A 16,296-nucleotide genomic window follows, 5' to 3' on the forward strand; every position below is an offset into this window, starting at 1 on the left:
ACACACACACACACACACACTAGTCCTCAATGAATTAGAATATCAAAAAGTTAATTTATTCCAGTAATTCAATTCAAAAAGTGAAACTCATATTATATAGATTCATTATACACAGAGTGCTCGATTTCCAGCTTTTTTCTCTTTTAATGTTGATGATTATGGGTAACAGTTAATGAAAACCAAAATTTAGTCTCTCAGAAAATTAGAATATTATATAAGCCCAATTTCAAAAAATGATTTTTAATACCGAAATGTTGGCCTACTGAAAAGTATGTCCAGTATATGTCATCAATACTTGGTCGAGGCTACTTTTGCACAAATTACTGCATCAATGCGGCGTGGCGTGGAGGTGATCAGCCTGTGGCACTGCTGAGGTGTTATGGAAGCCCAGGTTGCTTTGATAGCGGCCTTCAGCTCGTCTGCATTATTGGGTCTGGTGTCTCTCATCCTTCTCTTGACAATACGCCATAGATTCTCTATGGGGTTTAGGTTGGGCGAGTTTGCTGGCCAAACAAGCGCAGTGATACTGTGGTTATTACACCAGGTATTGGTACATTTGGCAGTGTGGGCAGGTGCCAAGTCCTGCTGGAAAATGTCTATATACTGTGTTATATCAAAGCTGATTAAGAACCTTAGCAGTTCGAAACGCGTTAGCGTCTTCCCGGGATTTTAAATCGGTTTGTTTTTAACATGACCAAATAAATCAAAAGTTTTACTTCAATGTGTGCTGGATACATCCTTTCTCATATAATAAATGATAAATACCACTAGAATGCAGTTGCTCATTGTTCAAAAAATAGGAACATTTCTAGGGCTTTTCTATGGACAAACCCTTGAAATGAGCGACAATTGGCAATTATAGTTTAATTATCCTAAACCTGGATTATCTTTATGATGGAACGTCTGAGAGTGGCCAGGTAGTTACTTGGGGATTGAGTTCTCCAGTTTCCAGGAGGAGATCTCGCAGTGTTCCAGCTTTGCGATGGTTGAGTGAATTCCTCTGAAGCAGAAATATAATGTACTTTGGAATTGAAAGGCGCTACAGAGACACAAGTTATTATATTACTTCTGCTAGTACTGGCATCCCAGCAGGAATTCATTTGTTGCTGGTGCTGACATGATGCACAATGCTTGTAACATCACACTAGTTAGATCAAATCGGTCACTGGAAGCCTAAAGCTTAACACCGACCATCCCAGCCGTCCCCTCCTCCTACCTCCAACTGTTGAATGAGTGTTTGTCACAAGTGAATTAGCATCCTGAGATTTTAGAAAAGGACAGAAAATGTTGGGGGATAGAATAATATTTAGAAATGTTTTGGTCCGAGACGTTGTGTGAACAGGTCTCTTAGGCCATTACATTAAACATAATGTCAAATATAATTACTTTCAGCGAGAAGGCCCAGCATGACATTGTTCAGTGCAAATGGAGCTTATGTAATAGAGTGGACATCTCTGTTATTGCCTTGTAAAAACCCTTAATTTGTTAAATACAGAATAATATAACGACGTTATATGAGCAATGTGTCTACTGTGAGAGTTGTAAATGAGATCAGTGTTATCCGGAGGAGGTGTAATCCGTTAGAACTGTTTAATGACAATCTAATCAATTATTAATAGATATGGAGATATTTCTAGCTCTTACATACTTCTTACGTATGTAATGTGTCTTCACGTACAGTAGAAGGCTCAATATCGCACAATGCTGTTCAAAAAAAGGAATACAAATAAAATAATACCATTGGATTTAATTAGTTTTTTTTTGTGCCACCCATTAAAGATAAATACTCCTTAAGAGGTTGTATGAGATTAGAAAACCATGGTACTTTCTTTTGGAAATAGTGCCACTCGTGTACATGGACTGTGTCTGGTATTGCATCTCAGCCCCATTAAAGCGAAACAGTGCAACTCATTCACATGAAATTCCCACTGTCAGCGATGTTGATGAGAAACAACTGACAGGAGAACAGATCAGAAACCGATCCCAACATCGGGGAAAAGAAAAAGTTTTGTGAAATGCTCACATTCCTGCTGAATCATGTTGTACGGAAGAACTTCTCTCATGGGTGTCTTTGCAAATTCTGCCTCAGGCTTGCAAGGAATACTTTAGGAAACACATATACGCTGTGTTATGCTTAGTGTAGTGGCCCGAGGGATTAAAAGAACAGCAAAAAGAGAATGTGTCATGCTCCACCCCCTCAGACCCTGCACTAAACATTACACTATCAGTTTTGCCCAGAATGTTCCCTTAAGTTAAGGACCCAACACAGAAGGCCACAAGTTCATGGTAGGTTAAACTTTGCTTTATTGTGCAGGGGGGCATCAGTTTTGGGTGGAGTTATGCTTTCAATTAAAGAAAATTATTTCTTTAACTAAAACCCCAATAACCATTACTTGACAGAGGGCTACAAATTTCACTTTTCTGTCTATGTTTCAACACCCTGGACCCTCTTCCAGAAGTTCGTTTGCAGTCCTACCTATATGATTTAACATTTATACAATACTCCCTTTTGTGGTGCACAGATAGTCGAAAGACTAAAAAAATCTTTGAGGAACATGGTCACCAACTCTATACTTACTCCAGTAATAATACAATGCTGCCGCAGCAGCTTGTCGTGAGGGTTGATCCACACTCCGCATAGACACAGATAAAAGGCAATCTTCAAACATTAATGATTTATTTTCCATAAAATACATTAAAATGAGTAAATGATTAACTGAAATCATAATACATTATATTATTCCATGGTTCTTATTAAAACACCTCCAATATGTCCTGTACATTTTCCGCCACCCCTAGTTCAAAGAGTAACAGATATCCTATGAGCTGCGGCGTCTGTACAGATGTACAATATGTACAGTAAGTGCAAAGCTATGTAAAGCCATCTATTAAAAAACAAAAACACATGCACTCTTTTTGGAAACAAAGATACATTCTATGTGCTGAATGAAGCAGGTAACCTCTTCTGTGCAAACGGGTGATTCACCTCTTAACAAATGGATATATTATAGAAAATGGGACAAGCCGCTCGGATAAACTCACATGCAATTGACGAGAGATGCTGCACCTTATGTAGTGTGGCACCCATAGACGTTCCTGTATTATACAGAGGGTGCGGCTTTGGCTTGAGCAGGAGCCACAACAGGAGATCTAAACTTTGGCAGGTATAGGCCAAATTTGTTCTCTATTCCGGCAAAGGTCGCAGTGGCCAGTCTGTAGCCACCTATATGATCTGGATGTGCTGGAGGCAGGTTGGAGATTCTCGTCTTCGGAGAAGGCTCTGTCCCGGAGGGTTTGCTGCAGAGAGAAAACAAAAAACTTCTATCAATAAACAAGTCGGTACTGTGCCATCTTATTATAACTCATGGCGTGAACATAAGGCAATCAGGAAACCATGGGTTATAAAGCGGTTTATTTTATTGAATGAACTAAGCTCAAAAGCTTTATTATATGGCTCGGAGAGAGGCCTAAGCATGGAACATTTAGACACGAGACTTGCTGATTTACTTGGACAGTTCTCAAGGATATTGTGACCCCACAGACACCAGGTTGAATTCCTCATTAGAATACACCATTCATCCACACACCAACACAATCCTAGATTTATTTTCATTGACGTAGAGAATGTCACACTGATAACCACCTATATATTGTGAAAAAGCCTTGATTCTTACTGTAGAATTCATAACCGTGATGGTCAGTGTAGTATTACATTGTCATGGTAGACACAAGACTGTAGAACTTATTTAATGAGAACCGGTCACCAGCAGCAGAAGCTGTAATTATGATTATAACCTATGGCTCAGATAATCCTAATGTCTACAAGAACATTAATATTACAGACTGTTCTGCTGAAGGCGGGGGCCATTTTGTTTGAATCCCGCACATGTTCCGTTGTGATGAAATGTACGAGCTGCCAGTAGTATGCCTCCCAACCGTCCCAGATCCAGCGGGACAGTCCAGATTCTGTCTGCGCTGGATCACACAGAGCACAGACCAGAGGAGACCTTCTGAGAGATGTCCTCCACACGTCGTGGGAACGGGACTAGGTGAATATTCATTTTATTATTTTTATTAAGCTCTAGTGGGACATTATACTGTGGGTAGGCACTATGGGGGCATTATACTGTATGTGGGGGCTGCTAAGGGGGCATAATACTGTCAGGGGCACTATGGGGGCATAATACTGTCAGGGGCACTATGGGGGCATTATACTGTGGGGAGGCACTATGAGCATTATACTGTGTGTGTGGGGAAGTACTTTGGGGGCATTATGCTATCTGGTGGCACTATGGGGCATTGTACGGTGGGGAGGCACTATGGGGGTATTATACTGTGTGGGCTGAACAGGGTGTGTATGGGTGTGGATTAGGCAGGGTTAGAGGCATGGCTTCATGTTGAAAAACAGTTGCCGCCACAGGAGATGTCCCTCTTTGCAATACTTGAAAGTTGGAAGGCATGGCAAGTAGTGTTGTCTGCATGGGTCGTCCGTGTATATACAGCTGTTATATTAACCTACAGTTACAAACAACACACCGATATGGATTAAAACACTTATATATATGATATGCAACAGGTGAGACTTTCTCTCCTCCCTTTCACCACAGCCTCACGACCATTGGCTGCAGCCAGTCACATGACACACATTGTTGGGCACAGCTTATCTTAGAGTTCTAATTCTGTTAACAAACATTCAGTACATAGGGATAACAAATATGTGACAGGTTCTCTTTAAATCAATAAATTGTAATAGAACATACAAAACATGATCATAATTAATTTATATGGCGCTAGTAATTCATGATAAACATTCCTTCCTCCGGTTAGACTTAGTGACTTCATATATTGTAGCCTCTAACTATAGTACTGGTAATACCTCCTCCTAGCGATGTGTTTTCATTCTATAATAACCTACATGTGGGGGTATCATAGTGGTTAAAGTGTACTATAGATACACTATAGCAGGTTTTTGTTTTTTTGATTTTTATTCTGTGATCCTCGTATCCACTCAATCATTAGTTTTATATCTTCATATTTAAACCTCAAAGTAGGTTTATTTCTTCATGCTGTATTTATTAGGGTACACAACTCCTTTTCAGGTACTATAGTTTTGTGCCGCATCAAAAAAATGTAGGTTGCCTTCACCCATGATCAGTCACTAAAGGGGGGGTGTCTCACCACTACAACCCCTACTGAAAATTAGGCCGATGCAGATTGCCGTGGGTCCAGCTACTGAAACGCCTGGCGATATAACATATGGACAGGGGATGTCCTGGTAGGAAAACTCATTTAATATATATATATATAAAAAACTAACAAAAGGAGTTTGCTTTTGCCATATGATGTTGAATTTGTTAAATTTCCTTGTCTTTGTGATATAAATGGGATTGTGCTACAATTTACAACATTTATATACACTGTATACCCAATGGACTATTTTTTGCACTATATAAAATAATGCGGCTCATAGTTTTTTCAACCATGAGGATCTTTTTTTGTGAACACCTTTATACATGTATTAGTTTTACTTCTAGAACCTGTGGAAGTTATCAGACATTCATTAGTATGGAACTGAGGAGAGAAAGGAAAATGGGTTTAGTTAAAGGACAGAGTTTCAATTTGAGATGTGCTCGGCTAAATGATAGCTTTTTTTTTCAGACTATGAATTGATATCATTCTGCACAGGAATCCAGACTTTCAGAGAGTCATGCCTCTCGTGTCATATGTCTAGAGTGAAATCACCCAGGGACCGGAAAAAAAAAAAGTTCTATATTAAGCACAGACAGGCAGTGTTAGCATTTCAGAAATCAGACATATATTACAGCTATACATAAAACACAGCATGTACACAAAAACAGCTCTATAATACTTACATCCCACCAAAGTCAACATACAGCCATCTCTGCAGAAGTTCATAGGTCACCAGGGTCACGCCAAACTGTGGGGACGATCGAAAAACTCGAGCTGCAGAAAGATCACGATACAATCTTCAATATGACTAAAAGAGGACATAGATATAGCATTTACTGTTAAGAAACTGGTTTATTCTATAGCGCCACTCCTATCCATGGGCTGTATCTGGTATTTCAGCTTCACTCTATTAAAATGAATGGGACTGAGCTGTAATACCACACACAGCCTATGGATAGGCATGGCGCAGTTTCTGGGGGGGGGGGGGGGAAGCAGTCCCTTTTTCGAATCTTCGAAACACTTTTCAAGCATGTCTAGTTCTCCCATTGTGTCAAACTAGGGTACCTTGGGGCCACCAGAAGAAATGATTCTGAGGGTCAACCCTCTATCTTTACAGAGTATCTAGATCTCAACTATATGTGGATATATCATCAATATCGTTTCCAAGGTTATTTGTAAATCAACCCCCTACAAAAATAGGGCCTGGCAGAAAGCAATTTGTTTCAAAGTCGGCTTCAAATGGGGGTCTTCTACTAAACCTTTTGGGCCCCATTTTAGATTAGAAGCTCATTACTGTGTGAGAACTTGAGCCAGTCTGATCCCAATTGCTCCTCAAGAACCCCTTCAGCATTTCATCATTTACCAACACGTCCTTGAGTTCTTTTCTTTTATCAATTAGGTTATATGGTTTTTTGGGTTCATTGGGCCATAAACAATATGGCTGCCATTACTCCTCCCCCAGAGTTCATCACCACAGACTCCTGAATGTCATACTTGCCTTTTTATAAGCCATTTAAGAACACATATACCAATAAAAAAAATGTGCAAAAGCTTGGGAACTACCCTTGTGGGAGAGGTTGTGGCAGCCATACTGGTTGTCCCATAACTTTTCCCCTAACAGATATAACCATGAAACAGCTGAATCTATTTACAAAACTGACAATTAACGGCTCATCTTTACAGACTTATTGATTTTTAGGGTAAGTAATATTTTTTAGCCTTTCAAGTTATGTACAATAAATTACATTAAAAGCTATGCAATATTCTCAGCCCGTATAGAAACGCCACAATAAGAGGCCTGTCTACTTCCTCACACTGCAATTTAATATGATATATGCAATACTGCAAAGTACTGAACTTTTCCTTCCCGATCCTCACTATTTTCCACTTCAACAGAATAGATTTTCTGCATTCTCACGGGATTGAACTGGTGAATTTTTTTGAGCTTTAGTAAAAGCTACGGCAATGATACAAACCTCCGGCTCCTTTCCAGAATGCCCTTGCTCCTTCTTCTTTGAGGATTTTTCTAAAGCAGTCGATCACGCCATTGTATGTTGTTTGACCGGCTCGAGCTGCCACTTGCAGTCTCGTCTTGATGACATCAGCAGGGGTTACTAAAGAAGCTGCAGGTACACCTGGCCAATAAACAAAAAAAAGAGATTTACTCACAAAGAACATTAGAGGAGCTCTGGGAATTCCTGGGATGTTGGATAATTGTTCAGATCTCTATCATGCTGTCAATATCAGACTAAAGAAAAATATACATTTTATGCATATGCCTCATATATTATCTAAGGAAGCCATATAGCTTCCTTAAAGGCGAAAAATGATTTCCCGACACACAACCGCTGAGAAGTCTATAAATCTATAGCACGCTCTTCTGTGACACAATCCATGTGTCTCAAGACGTATTCCTTGGATACCAAATTACATGCTTGTTAGGATTGCTACACACACCAGGCATTAAACAAAGTGTGCTTAATGGATACACAAATTGATTACCACGCTTATGTCACACACAGAGGCGCTGTGAATAGCTTATCTATAGCATGTCCGTAAGGAGAGAATTCTGATGATGGATCCGTCTATAACGCTTGCTGGGTTTTTTGTTACCTGAATCATTTTCTTTCTTGGTGTATGGGCTGCGTGCCCTTGCTCTACTCCCATCTACAGGGGGTTCTGTTATTTAGTACCACTCAATGGAGTCGGGGAATGCTGCGTTGCTAACAGGCGGATGAATAGATGGCTTTTTAGAAAAAGATTTACAATGCCACCTCTATGACTGGTCAGCAGGAAGCAGAGCTGCCGCATCCTGCCATCAGCTTGGCCCCGGGCATGAGGTGGCTTTTGCCCTGCTTTGCCTGGAAGTCAGGATGTTCCAGTACTTGAACACAATGTGGTTTATATGAGAGGACAGACCGTTGTCTGCGCCACCTATTTCCCTTGAGTGCCTTCAAATATGTCACTTAGACTCCTGGGAAACAGAATGTGACATATGGAAGGGGTAGAAGAGGAATTATGTAATTTTCCATGAACTAGCAGTGGAATGAAGGGGTTAGTTTTTATCAGAGAGGAAGAGGAAATTGATATAGTTCTTATGTAATGAATATACAAACTGAGCTTTCTATGGTCTGTAACTATTCCAATGTATGGCACAATTCATGTTTTATTATGTAGTAAAATGAAAAAAAAATCTGAGCCAAGGACCATAAACATGGAAGTCTACACTCAACATTTCAGTTGACGAATGATGCGTTTTGTATTAATATGAGCTCATTATAAAATTATTCCCATTGCTCTCTTACCATCCGAAGCTCGTAATGTTTGCCTGCGCTCAAGTCATGAAGATACACGGATAAAAACCAGTATTAAAAGAAAAAAATAAATAATAGGTTTTTGAACTAAAAAAAAAAAACATTGTCCAAAGTAATCTTTACAAGCAGTCATTAGGTCAATGCAAAATTCAGCAGTATGTGCTCGCAATTCTCATATTAAAGGGATTGTCTGGTGTAGAAAATTGTTTTTTAAAATTACCTATTAGAAATGTATAAATTAACAGAGGGGGGGTCCCCCTTTCAGGTCGCAGACAGACCATTGCTTTCTATGTAATTTTTTTTGCTGATTTTACAAAATTATGTCGAATTTGTAAAACTTCATTGTTAAAAATATTAATCGAGAGACCTGAACAAGCTGGCAGCCTGGGCAAGAAAATAGTAGATGAATTTCAATAATAATAAAAAAAAGAATGTCTTACAAGATTTACAAAGCCTGGTGAAATGAAAAACCGGACTTCTATAAATACACTCAACATTGAAATTGCAACACCAAGAAGGAAAAGTTGTGGAATTGTAGAAATCACAGGATCGATGGACATGTTAATGATATGGAAAGGATAAAAAAATGGAAGCAAAATATTCCAAATATCTTGGTTTATTCAGTATCGGGTATGAGGGACACGCACAGAAATATGCGCCATGGCATGCTATCGATGATGTTATGATTGGTTGTCTGAGGAATGTTATGCCACGCTGAATGCACTTGCGCGCACAAATCATCACGATTGGCCGCTGGCAGCTCCCTTTTGCAATTGCGACCAATGACGTCCCAGATGTGCTCGATGGGAGACCGAAGATGTCATAGGCTATGGTAGCACGTTTAGGCCACGAAGGCTGCTCCAGTAGCATGAACAACATGCGGCCTGGCGTTGTTCTGTTGAAAAATGGCTTCTGGGACACTTTGGAGAAATGGCTGTAACATTGGTTCCATGACCAAATTAATGTAATGCCTAGCTGCTAGTGTACCTGAGTAGGACCGGTCTGACGTTCCCTTTTGAAAGCCTCTTCATGGCGTTGCCCACATGCTCTGCAGACTAATCTCCGGCTATCATTGGGTCAAAAGCGGGACTTATCGATGAAGAGGATAGACCTCCATTCCAGCCTCCATTACCGTCTTGCTGTGCACCATGATAGCCTTTGAGAGCGGTGGCGTGTGGTGAATGGAATACCTGTAGCTAGACGTCTGGCTCATAGTCCAATGTCGTGCAAATGCCTTCTGATGGTTTGTTGAAACCGGTTGCTGTCCAAGGCATGGTTGGGGCATCCAATTTCACTTTCAGTAGAGAATGGATCACTATGACCCATTCGCGTTTGTTGTTGTTCTCCTAACCTCCAGGACTTGCAACGTTGAACAGTGCTGACATCTCGGCCTAGGCACGTAGCGAGTGATAAACCAAGGTCAGTTCAAGGATACTGTCCTTCTCCGTTCGCGACAAGTGACGATAACTGGCATGTTGTCGAATAGGAGGCATCGCACAATCATCCAACATCTAATTTTTGAGGTCCAATCTGGCTTTTTTGCCCTTCCCACAAGCAATAGATTGGAGATAGGTATTGAAAATGTGAAGATCTTTTAGCTACAGATGTAGCTGTCTTTACTTTGACTTTTAACGCATTAAACAAACAGTGGCTAGATCTCTTATCTTGATTTTTCAATAGCTTTTGTTGAGTGATATCACCTGCAGAGCAAGTTATCAGAGTCAAGATAAAGATGGCCACATCGGTATACCTGCTACTTCCTTGATTTGCATAACCTTACGGCTTGCCCTTCTTGATGTTGCAATTTCAATGTTGAGGAGTCATACAAGGTCAGTGCAAAGAAATGGCATGCAAACGAATAATTCCACAAACTAGGGGGCATAATTTGCACATGGAGGTGATACGTTTTTCATTATCAATATAGGAAAGGGTTCTTTACAGTAAGGGTGGTTGACAGCTGAAAAGTTGCACTGTAAAAGAGGAAAACATTTAGCGTATGTCCAATATTGTTGTTCTGAGCAACAAGAGGGTAGTATGAAGGGTATGTAATCCAGAGAGAATATCAAATTTCCATACCCTCCAGGTGGCAAAATTGGCTAAAACTACCCTTGGGGCAAGGAAGGGTTTGCTTTGCTTTCTGATGTATTAAGTCTGAGAATGTAGGACAGTGTTTCTAACCAGTGGCTTGGGAGATGCAGGTAATTCTTGGACTCCCGAATGTGACTCACTAGCTGTTGATTTGGTAAACCAGTAACACCTGTGTTAAGACATTACTGAAATGTGCCAACAGGCACCACAGCGCTGGAACTTGGGTTTTCTGCTGGGATCATGCAACAGTTTTTATTACACTCAGCACCGCAGAACGAGACTTTGCACCAACATAATGTCATTGCCACTTGACATTTTCAGTTTGGTTTTGTTTTTAGTAATTTGTTTGTAGATAAATATTAATACATTTAAAAAGTATAAGATTTAGATAATTTCGAAACCGTTTGAGAATATATTTTGTATAGAATACTGCACCCTACTGTTTTAACAGTTTTAAAAATATTTTTCCCAAAGAAGAAGAAAGTGTTAGGCCATCATTCTGGGTTCATCTGGATCACAAAACTGCACCAACAGCGTTCAACACTACACATATCAGGTAATCAGCCGCCTAGTTTTCTCTACCAAAATATTTTCCAACGACCTGAACATCTCAGAAGCTGCTTTTGACAGAAGCTTGCTACAAATGGACACCCATAATGCTGCACCAAATCGCAGAACGACATTAAGCTGTTTACACCAGTTATGCTAATGCAATTAGCGCTCATTAAAACAACGACATCACCCACCGTGAGCATATATTTACTGCTCATTGGTGGTGACTGATACAGCTTTTGTATAAACGGGCTGATGAGGACAATTTTCATGTTCTCTATTAACAAAAACAGAGTTATCTTGCTAAGGAAGAAAAATCTAAATATAGGGTCTTACCTGCGATTGCACCAGCTGTCAGTAGCTGTAACGCTCCTATGTGTCCCTCTTCGTCAATAAACTGAGATTTGCAGTGTGCGTAGACCGGGAAGTAGATGGCAGAGAACGGGATGTCGCGCAGGAAACAGGCTTTGGCACCCTGCAACAAGCATTAAAATTACTGCATTCGCTTTGGTGGCTTCTTTATCATCTTTTAGAATAATTTTTTTTATAGCACCAACTAAATACAGAAGGCCCACACTGCATAATCATTTTGGCACAACTTGCATGATCTTATACCACTTTTGATTTGGCTTATTTTGCGTCAGAATTTTGTGCCAGTTTTTTTGCGCACATTGTTGCATTTTAAGCAACACCCTTTTTTCAGCAAGCCACGTCCCATTCCCACTAAGTCTCACCCCCTTTTCAGAACATTTTTAAAAAGTGTTTAGTGAGGTGCAAACATCAAAACTGCGCCTAACTGCTCCAATTTGCTGTATTTTTTTTACATTTTCTACACCCCGACACTATAGTAAATCTGCCCCAATATATTTATTCACTCACCGCTATTTCCTGTACGCATGTAAGGCTCTAAATACACAAGCAAATGTTATAGTGGTAACAATACTATTCTCCATTGGCCCCTTTACATTGGGGTATCTTATAGATGGTTTGACAACATAAACTTCCCGGAGAGCAGCTGTGCCCATTAAATGGTCTTCCAATAATATCTTGCCCACACCCATCCTCACCTGAGTCTTCCTGTTAGGCTGAAGTTCAGGAAACAGGGCTACCAGCCAGGGGTTAACTTGATCCGGTAACCCAACTGGCACTTTATGAGGCCATTTAGTGGGTACAATTGTATCTATTAGTTCAAATTTGATAAAGCATTATAAAGATGCTCTAGTCCTGATGACAGGTCCCCTTTGGAAAATCAAAATCTCCCCGAAACACATGAAAGCAACAGGACTAAAAATGTGTGAGAAAACTGCTGTACTCCATGATGTGATCCAAGTCAACCCCTCTCCATAGTCTGCCGGCTGGACCATAAACAATTATTTAATATTAGTATAAAATAGTATAATGAGCTTTACACAGGAGACATGACATCTTTAAAAGAGGTGGTCCAGTTTCAGCAAAGAGTTGTTTTTTTTTTCTATAATGAAAAGTGAAACAATTTTCCAATATAAGTTCTGTATTAATTCCTCACGGATTTCAAGATCTGTTTGTTGTTATTGAGTAGAAACATTTATTGTTTACTTCTAGTGGATAAAATTCTGTCCCTGGTCATGTGATGGACACACAGGTGCTGGGATCATCAGAAGACACAGTTCTGATACACATAATGTAACGAGCCGTGCACCTGTGTGTCCATCACATGACCATGAACCGTAATGGATCATAGAGAAAGCAGTATGAGACTAAGAAACTAATTTCAATCATTTAAGGGTGAGTCTTGAGATGAAAATGTCTTGAAAGGATATATAAGCCTTTGAATTAATTATTTTTCCAATAAAATAATGTATTATGTGATTTAATGCAACTTTTAAATAGGTTTTTATTAAAAAAAATATTTATATCCAAGGTGGCTTACGATGAGGGAAATCAAAGACAGATACAATTTGGCTGATAAACATAATTTTCCCATAATGCAGATCGTAGCGTTTTGCAGAGAGAGGTTGCAGTCGCTGCACGAGGAAGTGTTAGTACACACTTTTGATGAAATTATAGGCCCGAGAGTGGAAAAAGCTTCGATATCCTCGTTATATAACATCATTAGAAATAGAGTCATTAAGCAGAATCCTAAGGATTGCTATAAAAGGTGGGAAAGATTGACAGGGGATTCGGATATTGCGGAAGTTATATTGAAAGGGTGGAAGACGGTTCGAAAGGACATTATAAATGAGAGATGGAGGGAGTCGTATTTCAAAATTATGCATAATGCTATTTATGGTTTTAACATCCCGGCTTCTGCCTCTAATCCGGATAGGATAACTGCTTGTCCTAAATGTCAATTGGCCAAATCTGATATGTACCACGGGATTTGGAGCTGTCCGGCTACTCAAAATTTTTTGGGGGGAAGTGTGCAGGTTTGTAACAACATTCTGGGCAACATCCCTACCAATGTCTCCACAATGTTTGCTGTTCCATCAGGTGAGACCACCTGAGGAGGATACGGCGATATCTAGATGAGTGCCCTCAATAATACATACTGTCCTCATGGTAGCAAAAATATGTTTATTGCAGAACTGGCTGATTAGGGAAGCCCCAACACTATCAGAGGTGATTATACAGCTGAAGAAGCTCTTGAATATAGAACGCCTAGAAACAGAACGACATCAAGAAAAGGAAACAACCCACTTTTTTTGCCAAATGGAAAAGATTTATTGTTACTCAATTTGATGATCAGGAGATCAGAGAATTGATGTGCTCGTTTAGACACACAGCGTGGTACCCAAGAGAACACCTTAGTGGCTCTTTGGGAGCATTGGAAATTCCCTAGATGTATTCGGGAGAACGATATTGGGACCATACTAGGTATAGTTAGACTACTTGCATAGGTGCTTACGGGTGGGACGGAGGGTGGGTCGTGTCGGAAATAATTGTAACATCTTACTTGTATGGACGTTCTAATGTGCATTATTTGGTGTAGGATAATTGATGTCGATACATTTTGGCAAATGTTAATTTGTTTTTCAATGTTTAATGTTCAATGTTGTATTGAATTGTTATTATGTAAAATTGAAAAAATGCAAATAAAAATGAAGGTTTGAAAAAAAATATATAATAATTTACTTTTTAAGTTAGTTTCTTTGTATCCTGTATAAGTGGAAGATATATCTTGCCGTCAAAGCTGAATCCGTCAGGTCAGCAGGACTGACGGCTCGACTGAGCGGTTCTTGCGTGTCTCTGATACGCAGGATCCAGTGGTTATCGATCACATCTAACTTCATGAATATTTGTATGGGTATTCTACCCTAATGTTATACTTATTAAAGAGACATAAAATAGGTATACAGTATATAATATATAGGTACACATTCTCAGCACTCACCTTATAAAGGCCGAAGAAGCCCAAGTCTCTGATTACGGTGACAGCACTGACTCTGGGGCCCGTGGTAATTTCTCCTGCGACCTGTAAGCGAATCTTGACAATCTCCAGCGGGTTTGTGAAAATGACTTGGGAGCCTCCTGCCTGCACACAAATAGACCATTCCGTCAGATCTTTTACCAGCCGTTATGGGACCAGATCTTTAGATAGTGTAAGGAGAATGCAGAGATAAACTAATTCCCTCGCCTCCAGTAGTAGTTAGATACTAATTACATTACGGAGAATAGTATTATACATTGTGAAAATAGAGATCCCATGAGTTCCCTATAAAAATGATGAAATCTTGTATCTGGAAGGATTAAACCTCATCTGTCAAATAAGGAAAATGAATTCAAATACTACACGTCTGACTGTGTAATATCTGTGGCAGTAAATTGGGAATGTGGCTGGTGGAGTTGTTAGATTTCACTTAATAAAATCTGCTCATCCTGCACCCATGTGTGTCTCAATTATTATATACAGGTACTTTCCTGAAGAAGCACGAGTATACACAGAGAGACACAATAACACAGGCTCAGGCGTTATGATAGAATCGCAGCCGTCTGACCCATCATCTGCCGTCATTTTGCACGGTGGTTTTTACCATGCAATGATGTGCATTTTCAGATTATTAAAAATAAATCTAGGTAGTGTTTTTACAATACATTCGTGTTAAAACCACTCATCGAGTTAAAACCAATGCATTGTGTTATGCCGTGCAGGGCCTGAGGGGGCAGTGCATGACTAATCTCTTTGGTGTTCCGTAGATCACCCTCCTCAGACCATGCACTAGGCACATCATATTGTAAAAGTTTTGCCTGGAGTTTTCTAGTTATTTTTTCATTTTTTATGCGATGTACCGGATTTTTAACATTTAATAAAATCAATGTATCGATTTTTCTTTTTTTAAGAATGGAAGTCAATGTAGCCAAACACATAGGTATACATTTGCCGAGTTTTAAGTATACATTTGGACCTGTCAAAGAAAAGAAAAAAAGCAAAGAAAATCTTCAATTTACCTTAAAAAAAAAAAAAAAAAAAAGATTTGTCAAACATATGCCAGCTGTACAGATGTAGCCATCTTTATCTTGGTTTGTTTTTTTAAGCGCATTAAATACAGTGTCAAGGAACTTTAACTTGACTTTTTCAATGGCTTTTGTTGTGTGATATCACGCTGCTGAAAGTTAGAGTCAAGATAAAGTTGGCTACATCTGTATATACCCTTTTTTAACAGATCCATCATAACAGTATGTTTATATGCATTCCGCAGTGGTTACACAATTCATTGTTCATAAGACAACCTGCCAGGAAGTTTCCAGAGTACTTGTTCAACATTCAAATGCTAGTTTTAGAGTTTATTCACAAAGTGCAGTCAAATGGCAGCACAACTGCGATTCTTCCCAAATATGATTGCACCGTGTGACTTTATCCACAAGTGGCGTTTTGTGGCATTTCCCCAGTAAGTATTCACCTTCCACATAATAGATATCAGGACTTACATTATTAGATCAGCTGCATTGCTGCACATTGGATTAGAGAATTTTAGAAATCCGCACAGTTCAAAAGTTCAATTAATCTAAAGGACCTTTAGAAGTTGCAGCCGCCACTACAGAGAAGCGCTGAATGAAATTAATGACTCTGTTTTTTGAAGTCTTTGTATTTCCAGGCCTGCTTCCAAGATATTACAGAAAGCAAGATCGTATGTAATAACAAATAATAATCCTAATAAAAAAAAATGATAAATAA

General features: G+C 39.5%; 1 protein-coding gene across 2 annotated transcripts in view; it reads right to left on the minus strand.

Annotated features, from left to right (window-relative positions):
* Positions 1-2,660: 2,660 nt before the first annotated feature.
* The window catches only part of SLC25A12 (solute carrier family 25 member 12), a 132,853-nt gene continuing 119,217 nt past the window's right edge, over positions 2,661-16,296 (minus strand). For both annotated transcript variants that reach the window (XM_075829454.1, XM_075829452.1), the window contains exons 14-18: positions 14,515-14,655; positions 11,481-11,619; positions 7,167-7,325; positions 5,874-5,964; positions 2,661-3,297 (exon numbers count right to left, since the gene is read on the minus strand). In XM_075829454.1, the coding sequence (XP_075685569.1) occupies positions 3,102-3,297; positions 5,874-5,964; positions 7,167-7,325; positions 11,481-11,619; positions 14,515-14,655 (726 nt within the window). In that variant the 3' untranslated portion in view covers positions 2,661-3,101. The remainder of the gene's footprint in view (positions 3,298-5,873; positions 5,965-7,166; positions 7,326-11,480; positions 11,620-14,514; positions 14,656-16,296) is intronic.

Source organism: Rhinoderma darwinii, chromosome 6 (genome assembly GCF_050947455.1).
Source record: "Rhinoderma darwinii isolate aRhiDar2 chromosome 6, aRhiDar2.hap1, whole genome shotgun sequence".
NCBI classification, from domain to species: Eukaryota; Metazoa; Chordata; class Amphibia; order Anura; family Rhinodermatidae; genus Rhinoderma; species Rhinoderma darwinii.